The sequence below is a fragment of the Chelonoidis abingdonii genome, chromosome 11, assembly GCF_003597395.2.
Source record: "Chelonoidis abingdonii isolate Lonesome George chromosome 11, CheloAbing_2.0, whole genome shotgun sequence".
Taxonomy (NCBI): Eukaryota; Metazoa; Chordata; order Testudines; family Testudinidae; genus Chelonoidis; species Chelonoidis abingdonii.
Window position 1 is genome coordinate 40686145 of NC_133779.1, and position 16844 is coordinate 40702988.

Here is a 16844-nt window from a genome sequence, read left to right on the forward strand (position 1 = left end):
TTCTCCCATCTCTCTTCCTTCAGAGGCTCATCCGATTCCTGCTGCTGGATGGCTCAACAAATAAAGAGCATTTTCCTAGTCCTTGGGTGCCCCCTAGTGAATTCCAGCCCAGGGCCCAGCCCCTGCTAGAGACCTTGGCCCCGTAGTTGCATTCCTCTAAATCCCAGGTTCAGGGCACACACACACGGAAGGATATTGAAGGTTTGTATCAGGTGCGAAAGCTTTGTCCTGGCAAAGTGCTCCACAGCCCTGCCACAAAAAGCAGCTGCATGGAACCCTTCTTCTGCAGGTTCCTCCACTCCCAGCCACTCAAAGCCTGGCTTGAAAAGACACCGTTATCCACAAGCCTCCCTAAGCCCAGCCTCAGTGCCCAGCTCATCACATCCCAAAGTTCAGTGCAGCTGGGAGTGTTTTAAAGCTGAGCGGATGAGACGGGGCATCATTCAGCTCTGGCGATGCCTCACTCTGTTACCCTGGGTTTTATTTCACAGCCATTTGTCCCTCCTTTTTGGTTCCAAACACTTGTGCTGCAAAACTCATTGGAGCCCGGAGAAGCAGCCTGGCATCTCGGAGCTGCGCAGTTCTACCAGTGGGAAGGATGATTGGGGGTTTACAGCTGACGAGCCAGATGGAGACTCAGGAGCCCCTGGTTTAACTTCCAACCCTACCACTGACTCCCTTGGGTGACCTTGGTCAGTCACTTAGGCCAGAGTGGTCCAAATAGCTCCACCTGGTAGTGATGGAGCCCTTTGGAGAATAAGAGCCCTTGAAAATCATTTGAAGTTTTGGGCTTCAGCTCCCCACCTGTAAAACAGGGATATTGATCCTGGCTTTCTCCCACTCCTGTGTCTGTCTTGTCTTTTCTCTTACATGTACGTACAGCACCTAGCACAATGGGCTCCATACACAGCTGAGGCGTCTAGATGATACTGTCATACAAATAATAACAACAACTAGCTCGTTAACCTGGGGCAAGTCACTTAGCCTCCGTGCCTCAGTTTCCCCACCCACAAAAGTGGGATCACCTAGGGTTGACTCTAAAGAGCTTCAAGATCATTTAGACAAAAGACATTCCGAAAGCTCAATGCATTCAATTTTTGTAAAACAAGGAAAAATGAGCAAGGCTAAAAATAGGTTGGTAGATTAGATAGAAGCTATTATCTCTCGCTCCTCCTTACCAGACTCTTAAATACATTTTCCCATTTCCTCTCCCAGCACTGGGCTCTCTAGAGAGATTGATCTCATTCCATTTAATTCGCACAGGGAATTCAAGAATGGCAGAACACAGAGGTACCTATCAGCCGGGAGATGAGTGAATGTTTAATGGGATGGTTTTGGGATGCTGCACATCAGGAGCTGGATGGGAGGCAGATATACATATGTAGCATTGAAATAATGCAGTAAATGCTAAAGGCAATTTTCAATTAGTGTCAGAGCAGCATGGGGAGGTGGGGTGAGAGGAGACATCTGTACTAAAAAAGCTGCACAAAGCATTTGCTTGCCAAAGTTTGATCAGATTCTTTTTCCCCCCTTCTTCAAAGGCAGTCGGAGAAAAGCAATTATTTTGGTCATTAATGCACAGTGTCCCTGTCATTATGGGTATTGTTAGCAGCTGCGTTTGTACTCACACTTAACAAAAGGCCCTTATTACAGTGCTATGTGTCGTTAAAAAAGATTTTCTGCCTCTAAACCAGGGGAACCATCTCCTTTAACTCCCGCTGGAGGTGTCAGGCTGGGAAAAAAACCGGTGGTATTCTCCCACACCTCCAGGTCTACCCACTCCAGGCACCACAATGAGATGCCACTCCCAGCGTAGCATGGAGCCCTTCATAACATATTCAGCCCTCTAGTGTCTTGTGTGCATTGGCAAGCATGAAAGAGTCAAGTGTTGACATGTAACCGCCAGCATTAGGTTTCAGGGAGGCAAATGACCGGGAAAGGGATTTTGCTTAATGGACGTTTTCCCCCACTCCTTTCAATGACACTTATTTAACTCCAAGGCCTAATTAACCATGGGAAGAAAAGATGGTTGTTAAAAAAAAAAAAAATTCCACACTTTCCATTCCAGGTGCAAGAACTCACCCCAAATATCTTGTGAGTCCTCCAAAAAACACTGTGCAGCATGGTTGGCTGTAACAGGCACCAGCCAAGGAGAGCCACTGGCAGGATTTGTGGCACTGGGGGCTGAGTGCCCCAGGCAATAAATCTGGACAGGGCGCTGTGACGCTCCTGTTCTACTCAGCCAGTTGGAACTGGACACAGCTCTGCTCTTGCAAGGACCTGACTGATCCCTGAACACCACAAGCTGCAGGCCTAGCCCTGAGCGTCAGCCCAAAGGAAGTGGCTCTCGCACCCTGCCAGCCGCTGGAATGTGCCCCGTGCCCACAGAAGGGGCTGGATTTGAAGGGAAATTGCCCCAGCGTAGAGTCTGTTCAGCAGGCAGCTGTGGTGGCTGCTCATTGGCCTGGCCCTGTTTTCATCAAGCTATTTTCACACCCGTTTCTCCAGCACTCAGCAGCGTGGCCAGGTGACGAGGGCGCACCCCTAGGACCCAAGACCATGGGATAGGCCCCTCCCCTGGCCCTGCTTCACCTGTCTGATCTATTTAGAGTCTGAGCAATTAGAGGCAGAGACTGGCCCTGCATCTGTGCATCACACCAGGAGTCAGTGGCAGGGCTGGGACTTAAAGCCATGAGTCCTAGCCTTGTACCTTCTCCACAAGTCCCACCATCAGGTGGGATTTGGTGCCCTGATGGGGCAGCATCTGAGCTTTGCAGGCCAGCTGGACACACTCATTCCCCCAAGCGAGCATCCACTGACCAGGATCCTGCTGAGCTCCTACCTCCCAAAACCCCTTTGCAGGGCAGGGCCGAGTAGCTCAGGGCCCAAGGTTTTAATGTCCTGTCCATCAGCAGAGCAGAGATTTTAGACTCAGCTTGGACGGCTAATCCCCCATGGATGGGCCTTGCTTTGCGTGCATGAATCTAATAGCAACGGGGACGTAAAACGAAACAAACTGGAAATTCAAGTCCCCTCCCAGAGGCCCCACTCCCCACAAGTTTGGATTCTTCAAACTCCTTTAGCATCCTCCTCACTGCTATTTGGAGAAGAGACGGAGAAACTAGTTAGAGGTGCAGGCGCAAACGCGGCTAATGTCATTGCATTGGGGGGTTTTTTGGTTTTTTTTTTTTTAAGGCTGTCAGTTTAAGAACACCCACCAATAGTTGCTGTGGTAACTGACACAAAGGATATGTTAATGGTGGAACTGCACTTTCAGGTCACTCTTTGTAGGAAGGGGGTGTGTGAGCGAGAGGGAGAGAAAGACTTCTTGGGAAATTCATTAGCACAAGGGAAAAAACGCTCACTTAATAATTGATACCCTCCATTTACTCCCTGTTGGTCACTGTTGTTCTTTGAGTGTAAGTAACTTCTCCCAGCAAAAGGAAACACACGGCTGGGAGAAAGTGTGTGTGATGGATTCCAAATGCCAAACTGCAGCCCAGTTCAAGGAGGGCTGACAAGAGGTCTAAACCGCCACCGTTTTCACTGGAGAAGGTTTCTAGACACTTAGGGACAACAGAAATGTTTTGTTTTGTTTTTTTTAAAGTCAATGATGGGTTTCCAGAGTTGCTGGCTCACATGGCTGTATCCTCACCGCTGTTGCTGTTTTTCTTAACCTCAGGTGAACACACCAGATTCTGAGCTTTCAGTTCCAAAACGGTCAGTTTCTGGCCAGCCTGGTTACAGAGAAAAGCTTGAAAACGTGGCCTCTAAAGGCTGAAAGGCCAGAAGGCAAATAAACAGAACCCAACTTGTGTTCTTTTAAAAATCTCACAAACCTTAAGCCAATCTCACAAACTCATGATTGTCGCCTAGATTCAAACATCCCCTGAACACCAAGGAGGCATGGTTTTGGAAATGCAGAGCAGCCACAGCTCCAGCCGACACCAATGGAAACAGAAGGGAGCGGGGGGGGAATCACCTAGCCTGTGTTGTGCCAGCTCTGGAGAAGCAGGGGTGAAGATGAGATTATACTGGCCCAGCTAAAAAGCTCTAGAAAAGCAAACCAAGACAGTACTTCATTTGTGCCAGGGATGAGCCCCAGCACCTCCGGGTTTGCAGCATCAATTACAGAAGTAAAAAAAATTTGCTGGAGCCCCAGCACCTCTTTCATTACAAACTAAGCACTGAACCAAGGTGCATTTTGCCCTGGGATGGCAGCCAGCCAAGCTGCAGGAGTGCAAAGCCTTAGGGTCAACACACCTGATGCTAGTGGAGCTTGATGGGCACAGGCACAGCTCACTCTGGGTTCAAACCACTTTGCCAGCCTAGATCCCCTGAGCTGAAAGTGCACCAGGGCCAGGCTCAGCGAGGTGCTGTCCATCAGCCAGGCTGCTGTGCATGTGCAGAGGCAGCTGCCAGTCCAGCAGCAACCCTCTTACACAGACATGGAGACAGGCTCGTCCTCTGCAAGCAGAGCACAGGCCTAAGGGCTGAGCTGCCACCAGGGGCATATTAATGATTAATCAGCTCCCAGAACAGGCTTTCCAAGGGCAATGGAAATGGAGACTCCTGAGGGACCAAAAGCAGTTTAACCCTGGATGAACCATATGCAAGCAGAGCAGCCAGCCAGGCAGCCCCTCCCTGCTGCCCGATTCTCTCAGGGGGATGTCTGGATGCGACCCCAGGGAGGACTGGGCCTGAGAGCCCAGCAGGAACCTGTTGTAATGCCAGAAATGCAGATGCTGGGAGGCCTTTGGGGGAGGGGGAGATGGATGCAGCACAAATGCAAAGGGCATGAGCAAGGCCCCTCTCCCATCGCTGCCTCCACAGAGCGGATTCAGGGGCAGCCTGGGGGGATTGGAGCTTCAATTCTATACCCAGGGTTTGTACGATATCAGTTTAAAAACAGCCCTATTTTAGCCTTCAGGCCCTGGCGACAGGGGACCTGCATCATGGCATTGCCCGGCCAGGCCCTGCCCCCCATGGCGTTCCCGTCTGCCTCACCCCTGTCCCCTACGACCCACTGTGTCTGCCCTGTGCCCCACAGTGCTCCCCATCACAAACCAAGCTCCCCCACCTGACACACTCTGATGCCATTGCTGGGCAGGGAGGTGTGGGAGCAGCCTGGGCACTGTCAAGGTAAGAGCTGGGGGGGCTCTTGGTTCATCCCCTCACAGCTCATCCCTCAAAACCCTGCCCCCCAGCCAGCCCATCTCTGTTGCCTCATTGACAACGAAGGAGCTGGGTGGGCGCCCACCAGCAAACAAGCTGGCTGAATCCATGGATACCCAGGAAGCAGTTTCCGTAGCAACGGCAGCTGCTCCAGCTCTGAGCCTCTCCTCCACCCACAGGAGGCTGAGGGAGGTCAGGGCTGACAAGCCATGCCGTGGGCACCAGGCCTTGCGCTGGCATTAGCCTCAGGGCACTGGGGAGCTCCATGATTTTTCCTGAGGCTATGAGTTGGGGAGGGCGGAGGATCGGGGCCAAAGCAAAGGCAGGAGGCTCAGGGATTTCTGGCCTCTCAAGGGCCCTTTTGCCTGGCTAAATCCACTCTCCCTGCACATCAGAGCATCTGCCAGGGGGGCAGTCCCCACCAGGGTAGACTAAAATATCCGGTGCAACATCCCAGAGGGCTGGCGAGGAGGATGGTGGGAAATCACCCCCAGGAAAATCCTTGGTGCGGGAGACAAAATCTGCAGCCCCTGCCCACTGTGCAGACACGCCAGAGGCCAGCGCTATCCATTTTCCCAGTCTCCAGACGAGTGAGCCCAGTGGCGATGGGGACGTAACAAGGCAGAACTGGCCACGCCAAGCATCAATTGATCCCGGCAGCATTTAGGGCTATGCCTGGGAGCAGCCAGAGGGATGATCAAAGCCATAAAGATTTTAAGCAGCTCCATGGCCTGCACCTGAAGGCGGCTCAAGAGCTGATGAATAACTCTGTCGAGGATACCCCCACCTGCTTCCAGTTCATCTGCAGGGATGGTTCTGGCAGCCACACCCCAGCTGGCTCAGCAGTCGTCCCCCCAGCCTCAAATCCATTCCCACTTCTGCCCCATCCCTGACTGGTGGCTCACTGCCGCAGAGCACTGACCAGAACAGAAGTAACACCACGCAGGGCACCGGCAGCAGGCACCAGGATTCAGGGCGAGACAGATGACCCTCAATCCTGAGCCGCAACCCCCCAGCTATCCCAGCCCTAGGCCCCCGAACGCCTAAGCTCTCAGCAGTAGGCATGGGCAGGTCTCTCTTTCAACTAAGCCCGGGTTCCCTTTCACAGTGAACTCCCTTTCACATCCATCCATCTTCCCTCAATCGCTTTTTAATTTTGTAATTACAGCTAAACACATTGCAATTATCTGGGAAGCTGCATCGCCTCCGGCGCAGCAGCGCCAAGCTGCCGAGAAGCTCCCACGTGGAGTCAACCTTGTCCCTGACCCCTGGCACAGATGGGGGCTAGGGGCTGCCCTGGCTGCTTCCCAGCCTGTGCTCAGGTCAGAGGTCCAGCACGGTCCCCAGGCATTGGCTCAGGCAGGGGGAGCTGTGCAAACTCTGGCCCAGCCCTCTGGTTCAGTGAGCAATCACAGATTCAGTCTCCCGCCAGAACCTTCTGCGTCCACTTCCCCCATGGTCACCCCTGGCTGGAGCTTCCGGCTCAGCAGCCAGCATCTCTGCAAACCCCCTAGGGGTCCAGGCCCCCAAACTCTGGGCTGGACCAACACTAGACATTTTGGGTGGGGTAGCATGGTTGGTTAGGGGGCTGACTGGTGACATTCCTAACCTGGCAAGAGCCCCAGTGAGTCTGACCCAGAAGTACTTTTACAAGGACAGCTTATTTTGCTCAGGGAATGGGTACAAAAGCCCCCACTTTTTTTTTTTTGCCAGTATAAGTGTCATTTACACCAGGTGAATGGGCTGGTACAGCTATGCTGAAATAACTGCTCCAGCCAATCTTCCCTAGTATTGATCCGGCCTAAGCCTCTCACACCACTAACAGCATTAAATGGCTCTTCGATCCTGACCCACAGCCCCCGCTACTCCCACTCTGGGGACCCTATTCCCTACCTAGAGCTCCCTACTTTTGTACTCACAGGAGGCTGGCAAAGAGCTTTGTTTATAATGCAGAAACATTTCAACTAGGCACAGAGCAGAGAGGGAGCCCAAGAACACATGGTAATTATGACCTGGTCCTGTTGATTCGATCCAGCCTGATTAATTGCACAGCTCTACCCTGCCAATGTCCTGGTGCCAGGGGCCTCAGGAGAACAGAGCTGCAAGGAGCGGGAGCGACTGCTGAAGATGCTCATTGTGTCATCGCCCCAGGCTGGGTCGCCATGTGCTCATGCCTGGAGAAGCCCTGATGCGTGGGGAGACTTTCCCCTTCACTGCACCTGCCAGGAGCCTGATCAGCCCCAGCGTGCCTCAGCCAGGCGCCCAGTACCACCGGAGGGGTGAGGCCCAACCTGGCACTAAAGGGACCTTTGCACCCGATCACACCCATAGCAGGAGCACAGCATCTGCAAATGGCCTCTGAGTGGCTCTGCATCCGCCCTAGCTCCCCCCCAACTTCCTCTGTACCTTGGTCAATTCCCGGAGCTGTTCCATCCACTAGTAAGGCCAGCACAGGCCCATCAGTCAAGGAAGAAGAGAAGCCCTGGGGTCCCAGAGGAGAGAAGGCGCCACCAGCACTCAGTGCTATCTGGAATCCATGTGAGGCGGCTAACAGCTGGTGAGGGGATGTGCGGTGAAGTTCGTACCCTCGCAGGCCACAGCTCTACGCAGGCTGAGATGCAGCATTATGGGCGGAAGCTGCATTCTTTGGAAACACCAGTTAGCAGCTGATGGAGCAGACTGATGCCAATACAGATGGAGCAGGTGGTTGGAGACTGCCGGGAAGGCCCTATGTGCCATCAGCCATGTGTATTACAGTCTCCCTAGCCAAGATCAGGGCCTTGCTATGCCAGGCGCTGCACAGACAGTGAGCAGCAGTCTCTGTCCCAGAGAGCTCACAGTCTGAAAAGACAGAGTGGGAGGGGAAACTGAGGCACCAGGAGAGGCAGGAACAAGCTCAGGATCACCCAACAGATCACTAACAAAACTGGTAATAGAACCCCTGGCCAGCACCCCTAACCACTAGGCAACTCTGCCTCCACCCTTTCCACATCTCCTCTCACTTGTTCTGTGCTGCAAGCATCATGGAAACTTCCCCCCCTCCCACACCCCTAGAGTGCCACTTGCCCCCGCTGGCTGAGGAGGCTGAAGAGGCAGCTGCAGGTCCAGAGTTTTCCTAAGGCCGAGCCCACCCTGACGAGGGTTCCCAGGTCCTCGTCCCTGCAGCCCCACACACAAGGGCTTGGCCAATTCAACCCTCCCTGTGCAGCCATGTCTGGAGAGGACACAGCCAGCGCTCCCCCAACCCCACCTGCTGCAGGGACACTGGATTCTTCTTCCCAAGCTGCAGCCTTTGCAGGGGGAGGTTACCTTCCTCCTGAGCATCTGGCCCCAGGCCATGCAGGAGCCGCTGGCCTGGGTGGATGGAGTAGCATTCAGGGCCCCTCTCAGGAGAAAGCGGCCCCACCCCAGCAGACAGAACAGGCCCAGTTTAGAGCTGGGACAGCGTTGTCTCTCCACCCCTGCTACATGAGCCCCGATGGGGCACGACCCCCAGCACACAGCAGGTCCCGCAGCCTGCCCCTGGCCAGCCTGCAGGAGTCATCCAGGAGGGGTGCAGCGGTTATCTAAGCAGGGCCCTGGCCCAGCTGGAGATATTCCAGCTCCAGGACAACTCGGCTCCCAGGAGCTGGGAGTGGAAGAGGGCGGGCTCAGGGTCCCATTTCCAGGAGTGCTTGGCCAGTGGGTCCTCCCACAGGGCACAGTGATGCCAGCTGGCCCATCCTGGTAATCCTGGCTTTGAGATGATGCTCTGGGGTGTGCCCCATTCCCGGTCAGCCTGTGGGAGGCCCATGGGGAACAGCTCTCATCAGCTTGTCCCGTCAGCATGAAGGCTGAGGTGTATCCTTGTGTCCCTGATACAAGTGCCACGCTACTTCTCTCCCCTTCCCGGGACAGGCATCCCCAGAAGGGCCAGGAGGCCCGAGTAGCTGACAGCCCCTCTGCATGTAGGGGCAGGGCTGGGTGACGCCCCTAGAAGCTGTGGGCCGTACCTCATGTGTCCTCCATGACGCCCCTCTGCTCGAATGTGATGGGGCCCAGCCAATCCTCCCGCCAGGGACTGAGAATGGAAGTCTCTTCTCTCCTTGGCCCTGGCACCCCCCTCTGGGCTCCCCAATGAGATCACAGCGACTGCACTAATCCAGACCATCCCAGCGCTCTGAACACCTCCCGCAACCCTGCTGAGCCACCACACTCCTGTGCGCCAGAGACAAGGGACAAAAACCACTGCCAAAGGTGGCAGCTGGATGGCCCTGGATGCCCCAGTGGGTGCAGCCGATTAAGATTCCGTGCCAGCCCCGGGACCTGCCAGCTGTGGGAATTGTTCGTTCCAGCTACCGAAGTACCCACGGGGCTCACTGAACAAGAGACAGCCCTGACTAAGGCTCGGAACTGGTGGCGTCTGCCCTCAGCTCAGCCCAGAGCTAGCACCCGAGAACAGCACAGCTCACACGCCGCCAGCACCCGCTGACCAGCTCGGTGACAACAGCGAAAGGGTGTGCTCAGACACAGCAGCCAGCATCAGCCGTCGCACCTCAGGGCCAGGACGGGCACACTGTCATAGACCGAGGCTGCCCTGTCTCACTTGGGGAACCCGAAATAGCTCAGCACACTCACGGCTCAGTGCCTCTCTGCTTCCCAAGTGCCCGGGGCGAAGGGCAGGGACGCAGCAGGTGGCTCAGAGGAGAGTGTCTGCCAGCAGTTTTGAATGGAAGACGCTGTAGAAAAAGACTCAGCACCGGCTTGCACCTCACACCAGTGCCTGGGGGCATGGCAGTGGGGGCTCTAGTGGGCAGGGTGGCAGGGCTGTGGCAAGACCATGCCCTGCCCATGCCCGAGAAGGGTGGCACTTTCTCTTCTCTCTCCAGGAACAAACCCTTCAACATCCCTGAGGCTCCAACCCCTCTTTGGGTCAGCAACTCTGCTGTGCCCTGCCTGCTCCCTTGCAAGCTAGCCCAGGCTGCACTCGCTCTGCCCACATCCAGCCTCCCGTGCCCTGCAGAACCAGATGGGAATTCAGCTTCCTAACCCAAGCTCAGCGGTAGCAAGAAAGGGGTGCGGGCAGCCAACCAGCAGCATGGGCACCTGCTCCAGCCACCCCTGCTCATGCAGAAACTTTCCCTGCCCATCCTAATCCACTCTGCATCAGCAATGGAGCTGCAGGCTCCCAACTGCCAGGGGCTCCTGTCCCCTCCAATGGGCTCCCACTGGAGCACCCTCTGGTCCCACAGTGTCCAGAGCACCAGCTAGCACGAGACCCTTCCCCTGTAGCCAAGCTGCTCTCCCACCTGCAGCTCCACTCACCTGAGGTACCTGAGCGGCTCGATCTGCTCCCCGCTCTGCGCGGATGGGCAGCTCATTTTCCCTGGCTCAGCGTGGGGCAGGGGGTACAGCTGCCCCCTCTCTGCCTTGGCTCCCAGCCGCTGGAGCTCCCTGCACTGCTGCCGCTTCTCTGCCCCTCTTCTTTATGGCTTCAAGAGCAGAGCCACCTTCCAGGAGACGGAGCCAGTCATGAGATAGCAGCTGCTGCAGGGAAGGGGGACCATTGGTTGGAGGAACAAGCGAAATCCCCTTCGCCCAATGGGAAGCGGGGAATTGGTTAACCCCTTCCAGCCCACATGGCCATCAAGCAGCTTCAACAAGTCCCGTGGCTGGGTTTGCTCCTTAGATAGTGAGTGCCCCAGGTTGAGTCACGCTCACCCGAGCGAACTGGGGCAATACTCTGAGGTGGAACGAGCTGGCAGGTCTCAGTGCTGTCCTGTCATCACAAGTGGAACAGATTGGGACTGGCCAGAGGGGCCGAGGGCCAGCCAAGCCGCTAGAACTGCGCTTCCCCTACCCACAGAGACAGGCATGAAGTGGCACCTGGAGGGAAGCCTGCATCACTGTACACCGTTCCCCACCCGCCACAGAGGCATGGGGAGAGCCAGAGCACTCAGCCCGGCATTGGCTTCACCCCCATGAGCACTAGGGTGGGAGCTAGGGCCAGCTTTAGGAACTGCGGGGTGCAATTCAAACAGTTTTGACGGGGCCCCAGCAGGGATGACTACAAACACAAAAAAACGTGTGGGGCTTGTACTCACCGGGCGGTGCTCCGAGTCTTCGGCGGCAGGTCCTTCCCTCGCTCCAGGTCTTCAGCGGCACTGAAGGACCCACCGCCGAAGTGCCACCAAAGACCCAGAGCAAGCGAAGGACCCACTGCTGAAGTGCTGCTGACAACCCGGAGCACCGCCAGGTGAGTAAAAATTAAAAAGGCTCCTCTAAGCCAGGGAAGGGATTCTCACTGGGCGTGGGGCCCAATTCGGGGGAATTGGTGAAATAGGCCTAAAGCCGGCCCTGGTGGGAGCTCGGCAAATTCCAAACTGCCCTGCATAGTCCAGTTCCCAGGGACAAGGGAGCCCGGCCCTGCTCATCCTTACACCAGCATCACCCCTTCGGCTGTAGTGAAGTCACTCCTGATTGACACACCAGCGTGAGGGACAGCAGCCGGCCCCAGGGGTGGCTGTGCTCTGGGATAGGCCCAGTACAGCCATAGCTGGCGGTAAGGTCAAGAGAGATCAGTGGGGTCAGTTAAACCCCTGAAGGTGCCTACATCCCCCACCATTCAGACCCACTCTTGAGGTCTGGGCACGGTTTGCTGGGAAAAGACCAATGGCCATTTCCTCAGCTGAGTTCTAGCCCCTGAAGACACCTGCATAGCCAGAGAGAAGCCGCCTGGAAAGGGCCCTTGATCAGCTAACGAAGATAGCCATCTTGTTGCCACCACCCACAATGCAGCCAGCCTGGTGCAACCCTCCATATCCCTTCCTGAGCCACACAGCCACCCTGAAGCACTATGTTCCCCACAATCCAGCCGGGCAGCTGGCAGGGCCACTCACCGAGCTCCTTGTAAAATGCAGCTCCCAGCTGTCTTCCTTCCCTCTGCAGCTGCTCCCCAATGGCCTCTGGGGGCCTGCAGCCCTGCTTGTGGGAGGGAGCAGCAGTGGACAGGATGGGCTTCTGGCTCTCCAGAGGGGACCACTCATTCCCCAGCAGATCCTTGGGAGAGGGCGGGGCTTTCCCCAAGTTCCTCCCCCCAGAGGCAATGGCCCCGGGACAGCTCAGATTGTTCCAGTGCCCTGGGGCCTAGCGAGATCTCTTCCACCTGGAATAAGCCTCCTCCAAAGCACAGGGTGGATCATTTAGAACTAGGCAAAGCTCCAGCTACTAGAGTCTAAGGAATCACACTGCTCCCTGGGGAAGGGGCGTAGATGGGGATTTGCTCCTGTCAAGGAAGGGGACCATAATCGCCACAACACAGAGCATGTCGCTAAGAAAAGTCTCTCTCATACGGATGGGAGGTGAATTAACAAAGCTGCCTGGACAGCTGAGATCTGACAACCTCCCCGTGGCTGTGAACAGTTCCTGGAGCCTAGCTTGTGCACTGCCCCCTTGCACAGGATATGAGTTTCATCCAGCTCAGTCCAGTGCACGTGTGCTTTGCCGTCAGACAGGCAAGCTGCGCCAACGCTATTGTTCCCATGCTTAAAGTTCAGGACGTTAACCCATCCTCTCTGACCTTGAACAAGGCTCTTCCTGTGGCCCCCGCCCTCGGCTCCAAGAGAAGCAGCAGGCTGTAGCCACAGCATTCGGAGCACTCAGAACCAGCACAGCCGTCAGCAACCCCATCAGCAAGGCTATGGGCCGAACATGGTCAGAGATCTCCGCTTTCAGTGCCTAAAGCGTGGAGGGTGAAATTAAGCATGTGCATAAGAGTCTGTAGGATCCAGGCTTTACTATGCACTCAAAGGGCAAGCTTCATTTACCACAGCGGAAAGGCAGCCTACCATCAGCAGGGGACAGCACCTCCAGCTGGGAAGGGTCGGTAAAACAGCAGCTCCCACTAGGAAAGGAGCCCAGGACAATAGAGTTACTGAAAGAGCAACAAGAGGGGGGTCTTAAACTAAATTTAAAATTGCCTGTTTTTCAAAATTCATTTTAACAAATCCCTATAATATTCTGGACAGGCAGTGGTGACTGCAGGTAGCTGCTAAGGTATTGGTTAAGCACTGGGGTTCTGCAGGCAGTGCTAACATACATTTCTAAGGGCGTTAAGCTTTGAATGGCTCTTTCCATGGTTTGCATAAAACAAGCCCCCATTGTTAGCCCCCTCGCAGCCCTCTAATAGCCCGACAATGGCCTGAACTACAATTCCTAGAAGCTAAAAGGCCACACAAGCCTAGTTATTTCCCTCCATGCCGTTCTGTCTGCTGTTAAGGAGAAGCGCAAATCCAGTCTGCCAGCTTGACTTTCTCCTGCACTCTCATTAGATTCTGGCCGTGTTGTTTCAAAGCGAGGCTTTAATCAGGCCACTGGAGAGACGCGTGCATTTCATGGACCCAAGCTCGGTTACATGTTAAAAATACTAGAGCAAGGTCTGTGGAGTTTGAAGTGGGGTTTGTTTTAATCTTTTGCTTTTTCAGAAGGATGGATCTTTCCTCCTTCATAGGTTCCCCCTTCCCACTTCTTTCAGTTTAACTAATTGCCAACTTGTTCCCTTTGGTTCTGCAGATGGAGGGGAAAAAATCCCAGGCTTGTACTGGGGAGGGGAGGGGAAACCCATCTTTTACATCCACACGCACATCAATGGTACAAGGCAGGCTACTCCCACGGTTAGCACTCTGGTCTGCAATTCAGGAAAGCTGAATTTCTAGTTCTGAATTTCAGACTTTCAGGTGACTTTGGCTTACATCATTCAAATCTCTCTGGCCCAGACCCTCGAAAGGTATTTAGGTACACAAGTCCCATGCCTTTGAGAATCTGGGTTTCTGGAGCTAGGCAAAATGAGAACAGCCCTTCTCCCCCAGCCCAATTCAGCATTTCTTTCTCGGATGTTTAAACTGCAAAGGGCAGGAACTGTGTCTCACTCAGTGCTTCACCTCTGGGGTCTTGATCTCAGCTGGCAACCTCTAGCCACCACTATAACACACACAATACTAATACTAGGCACTTGCAGATATTAGCCAATTAGCCAATGAAAAGAATCGAAGTAGCAGCCTTCCACACCTGCCTTCCATTGCCAGCCCGATTTTGCAGAGGAAAGACTGGACATACTTAGAGGGCTGTGCCAGAAAGCTCCTCTCACCCACAAAGAATTTCAAGTTGACATTTCAGGCAGGTTAGGCTCAGTTGAAAAGAGCAAAACACTGAAAGAAGCAGAGGGTTATTGGCCCTGATCTGTATAGAAACGGGTGGGATTTTTTTCCCCTGAGTGTCAGCTAAAAGTGACAAGGTGGGGGAGGGAATATCTTTTATTAGATCAGCTTCTACTGGTGAAAGAGACAAGCTTTCAAGCTTACAGCGAGCACCCAGATCTGAAAACCTCTGTGGAGCTCGAAAGCTTGTCTCTTTTCCCAACAGAAGTTGGTCCTGTAAAATAGATCACCTTCCCCAGCTTGTCCCTCTCATAGCCTGCGACCAACATGGCAAACTACTAAGGAAGTGAATTTAGATAAAGGATTTGCCCTGCAGCATTTACAGCCCAAGCAGCAAAACAGGTGCTAGAGCAGGACAGCCTGAGAGGGAAACCGACTAGTCAATAGACAAGAACCAACATATTCAGAAGCGACTTGGGCACTCAGATTTAAGTCTCACTTAAGTCACTGTTTTGAGTGTGCCTACACTGCAGCCCAGCATGTGATTGGCAGCTCATGTACATGTATTCCCACTAGCCACGCTCCAGCTAGCTTGCTCGCTATAAATAGCAGTAAGGAAAAGGCAGCAGGGGCTGCACAAACAAGAAGGGGGGTGGGTCACGTGGGATTGTGCAGCCCACACTGAAGCCCTGCACCATTGTGTCCTCACCGCTATTTTTAGTGAACTAGATCGATTAAAGCTAGCACAGGGCACGTCTCCGCATGCTGCTAATCACACCGCCAGCTCCAGTGCAGACATACCCTTACTGGCATAGCTATATGGGTTAGGGTTGGGGGGGGAAAGAAGTCACCCCCCTGTAACCATAGTTGTCCCAGCCAAAGCCCTCATGTAGCTGCAGTTATGCTGGCAAGGAACTCCCAGTGCCAGTATGACGTACTCCATTTGGGGAGCTGGTTTAAGTAAAAAGAACTCTTTGGCATGGTAAGAGCAGCTCCCCCACAAGGAGGGTGTCCTGGGATAGCTTAAAGCAGGTTTCCTGGAAAAGACTGACATGTTTGAAAATAGGATCTGGACACCTAGTTCTATCTTCCAAGTTTCAAAGTTTTACCCCCCAAGCAGAATTTTTAACAGGTAAAATATGACTGGAAATTCCTCCTGGCACCACAATTGATGGTGGTGACATAGCTAAGGAGATCTAAAATACCTCTGTGGTTTTTAATGCCACCTCCTCTTTAACACCCCAGGGGAGGGGCTTTAATCAGTTTCTCAGGGTTGTGAAGAACACCAACAGGTGTAACCGAGCAGATACCAGCCCCCCCCAATCACCCTGGGTACATAGAGGGGCCTGTCAGATTCTGTTTAACAAGTCCCTCCATTTCCACTTGGTGCTACACTGGCCTTTTCCCATTTTTTAAAATGCTAGTTCATGTCTCCCCTTTGCTCCTATTTTTTTTTCAAACAGTAGCTCACAGCATTTTAGCTGCCAGCCTGTATTGCTTAGCAACCACACAGCTGTGAGGGTGTGTGCGTGGGGAAGGGCAGGCAACCACTCCTGAGATAGAAGCCTTACAGTGCTTTGCAAAGTGGACCTTGGCCAAATCAAGGCACAAGACAACTTTTCAGCTGATGAAAGCATCTGCAGTTTAAGTAACCAACACTGCTCCTGTGATGCACCCTTGCACCCAGGGCTTAAATTCAGCCAGAGCAGAGCTCCAGTTGATATTTTCAAACCCCATGGAGTTTTTATAGCATGTTGGAGGAGCATGGGAGGCTCCGGGAAATGCTCTCTAAGAATTAAAGCCCTGCCTGTGCCAGCGTGCTGCTCCGGCTAGAACCCTATCGATTCTCTGAGCACACCTGCTAAGTTTCTGCTCCGCAGACCACATCTGGCCCTGCTCATCTCCCTCTGGTGGCGCAAGGCTGTAAGTGAACGCTCAGGGGACAAGCCCACGAACACAACTCCTTGCCTCCTGTTTGCACAATGCACCCTGGGGAGCAACATCCAGCTCCTCCTCCTCCAGCTCTGGAAAGCAGGAATGGCTGCCTGCAGTCCTGGTGCAAAGATCCCCTCCTCATTTCCTGTCTCAGACTCTTGGGTAATGCTGGTCTGCCCTGTTCCACACGGTAGAAGCAATGCCTTGCTGTGTATCGCTAAATGTAGGAATTTCTAGTGCAAGGTTCATCCTGCTCCCTATCCAGCAGCACCAGCAGCTTCAGAGGAAAGCACTAGGAACCCTGCAGGGGACCCCCAAGGAAAATCTCTTCCTGCCCCCTATTAGAGATTGGGGCTCATGTCCCACAGTAGGAGGGTTTCCAGATCTTCTAAAGCTGTAGCTATTGGGATAAAAAGATCCCAAGTTAATGTCCAATCAATGCTAATCTCTTGGCTTCTGGCTTGTTTAGCAGTGAGTTGCACAGGCTAGCACCAGCGCATGACAATCTTCCCATACCAGCATTTTAAAGTTGCTTTCAAAAAGCTTCTGAAGCCCCTTAAGAGAAGGTGCCACAGAGCAATACAAGAATGGCTTAATTCA

At 53.9% G+C, this 16844-nt stretch overlaps 1 protein-coding gene across 6 annotated transcripts in view; it reads right to left on the reverse strand.

Moving 5' to 3' along the window:
• The window catches only part of YJEFN3 (YjeF N-terminal domain containing 3), a 46660-nt gene extending 33748 nt beyond the window's left edge, over positions 1 to 12912 (reverse strand). The window contains exons 1-3 of one of the 6 annotated variants that reach the window (XM_075070937.1): positions 12734 to 12824; positions 12054 to 12180; positions 10480 to 10701 (exon numbers count right to left, since the gene is read on the reverse strand). In XM_075070937.1, coding sequence (XP_074927038.1) covers positions 10480 to 10535 — 56 coding nt within the window. In that variant the 5' untranslated portion in view covers positions 10536 to 10701; positions 12054 to 12180; positions 12734 to 12824. Of the gene's footprint in view, positions 1 to 10479; positions 10702 to 12053; positions 12181 to 12733 lie in introns of all 6 variants that reach the window. The other 5 variants (XM_075070934.1, XM_075070933.1, XM_075070932.1 and 2 more) reach the window with 5 other exon arrangements.
• Between the last annotated feature and the right edge of the window lie 3932 nt (positions 12913 to 16844).